The sequence below is a fragment of the Meleagris gallopavo genome, unplaced genomic scaffold, assembly GCF_000146605.3.
Source record: "Meleagris gallopavo isolate NT-WF06-2002-E0010 breed Aviagen turkey brand Nicholas breeding stock unplaced genomic scaffold, Turkey_5.1 ChrUn_random_7180001842859, whole genome shotgun sequence".
Classification (NCBI taxonomy): Eukaryota; Metazoa; Chordata; class Aves; order Galliformes; family Phasianidae; genus Meleagris; species Meleagris gallopavo.
In genome coordinates this window covers 2,242-4,016 of record NW_011111678.1, presented here as the reverse complement: position 1 = coordinate 4,016, position 1,775 = coordinate 2,242, and the positions used below count along the sequence as shown (strand labels likewise).

Genomic DNA, 1,775 nt, shown 5'->3' with positions numbered 1-1,775 from the left:
ACTGCCTCATTATAGAAGAATGCAGCTTTGGCACTTGCATTCCCATCGAGGCATCTGCCATCTTGAAGGCAGGAACTTTCACAGAAGAAGAAAAACATTCACATAAGTAACAAGACGACATACCTGCTCCTCATCCTCTTCTGCATCCAGCACCACACAGTGATAAAGCACGCCCGATTCAGTGGCAATCACCAGGATATTTGGAATACAAGGCAGGCACAGGACAGCACAGGCATCGTAGCCATAATTGTCTTCTGCAGCAGGGTGCATGGGCAAAGGGCCAAGCAGCTTGCCAAGATTTCCAGCACTGGAATAGAGGGGATGTATTCACAACACAAAGTGTAGGAGCAGAGTTCCCATGGCCGCCTGCAGGAGTTTACTGAATGATAACTAGAGAATGAGGGCGATTAAAAAATAGACAACTAAAACAAACACAATAGTTTGGAGTTAACATGTTATTCTTGCATTTAAGTCTACTAGCACCACCACAAAAAGATAAAACAAATTGTAACACAAACCAGCTCAGCATCCATTATAGAATCCCAGCGAGGTGAAGAGAGAGCTCTGGAACCAACCATTCAAAGACTCTATGAAACTTGAGGGTGAATGCAAGCCTACCTCTGCAGCAGGTTGATATAGGTGAGGAATGTCTCTCCATTTTCATATAAAATGTAAAGTGGAAAAGCCAGCACTTCTTCACTGCCTCGCTGCCCAAGAATGCTCACTGGGACGGGCACCAGCGGGCCGAAGTCAAACGCCACTGCGGTCTCTCCCAGCGATGCTGTGTAGGCTCTCCTAGAGATAAGCAGGAACAAAACCGAGTCAGCAGTGACTGTGAGAACAGAAGCATTTACTGAGGTCCATCTGTACGTCAAGTTACACCTGCCCATCAGACCTTTGGCACACACTACTTTCAGCAACAGAAGCTTGCAGGGAATATCCTCCCTCCAGGGCTTCGTTTCTGAAGTGCCCGGCAGCTAGCCCAGCTCACAGGGTAAGGAGGAGGGCAGTGGGATCTCCTGTGCAGTACAGCAGTCTGTGACTCACTGGTAGAGACCCTCAAGTTTCTCCTTTCCAATCAGGCCAAGGAGGAAATAAAAAGATAATCTATTTCCCTGCACTCCCCGCTCAAAAATGGCCTTCTTAAACCTTCTCAAGGATAACATGCGTTGTTCAAATGACTGTTCTGAAGAACACCAGGCCGTGCAGTCTGTTCCCTCCTTTTAGAAAGGTTAGGGAAAAAACAGAACCACTAGTGTGCCACGAAGCAGCCCGTGAGAGCAGTAAGTCATGAATAAATCTCTTTGGATTTTCACACAAATGGGTTGGAAGGGACCTCAAGGATCATGAATCTCCAACCCCTCTACCACTTGCAGGGCCACCAACCTCCACATTTAATACTAGACCAGGCTGCCCAGGGCCCCATTCAACTTGGCCTTGAACACCTCCAGGGATGGATGGGGCATCCACAGCCTCTCTGGGCAGCTGTTCCAGCACCTCACCACTCTCTCTGTAAAGAACTTCCCCCTGACATCCAACCTAAATCTTCCTTCCCTCAACTTAAAACCATTTCCCTTTGTCCTGTTGTTATCAACACTTTCAAAGAGTTGACTCCCCTCCTGTTTGTAGGCTTCGTTTCAGTATTGAAAGCCTGCAATAAGGTCACCCCTCAGCCCTCTCTTCTCCAGGCTGAACGAGCCCAGCTCCCTCAGCCTGTCTTCATAGGGGAGGTGCTCCAGCCCCCTGATCATCTCTGTGGCTCTGCTCTGGACCCT

At 48.5% G+C, this 1,775-nt stretch overlaps 1 protein-coding gene across 1 annotated transcript; it reads right to left on the bottom strand.

Moving 5' to 3' along the window:
- Nucleotides 1–102: 102 nt before the first annotated feature.
- Nucleotides 103–905, bottom strand: LOC104915681 (nuclear pore complex protein Nup88-like; the record flags this gene model as incomplete). Its single annotated transcript, XM_010726595.2, has 2 exons — nucleotides 619–905; nucleotides 103–307 (listed from the first exon to the last, which is right to left on the bottom strand). Coding segments are annotated over exons 1-2 (477 nt in total), but the record flags the coding sequence as incomplete, so codon positions are not given.
- Nucleotides 906–1,775: the final 870 nt, after the last annotated feature.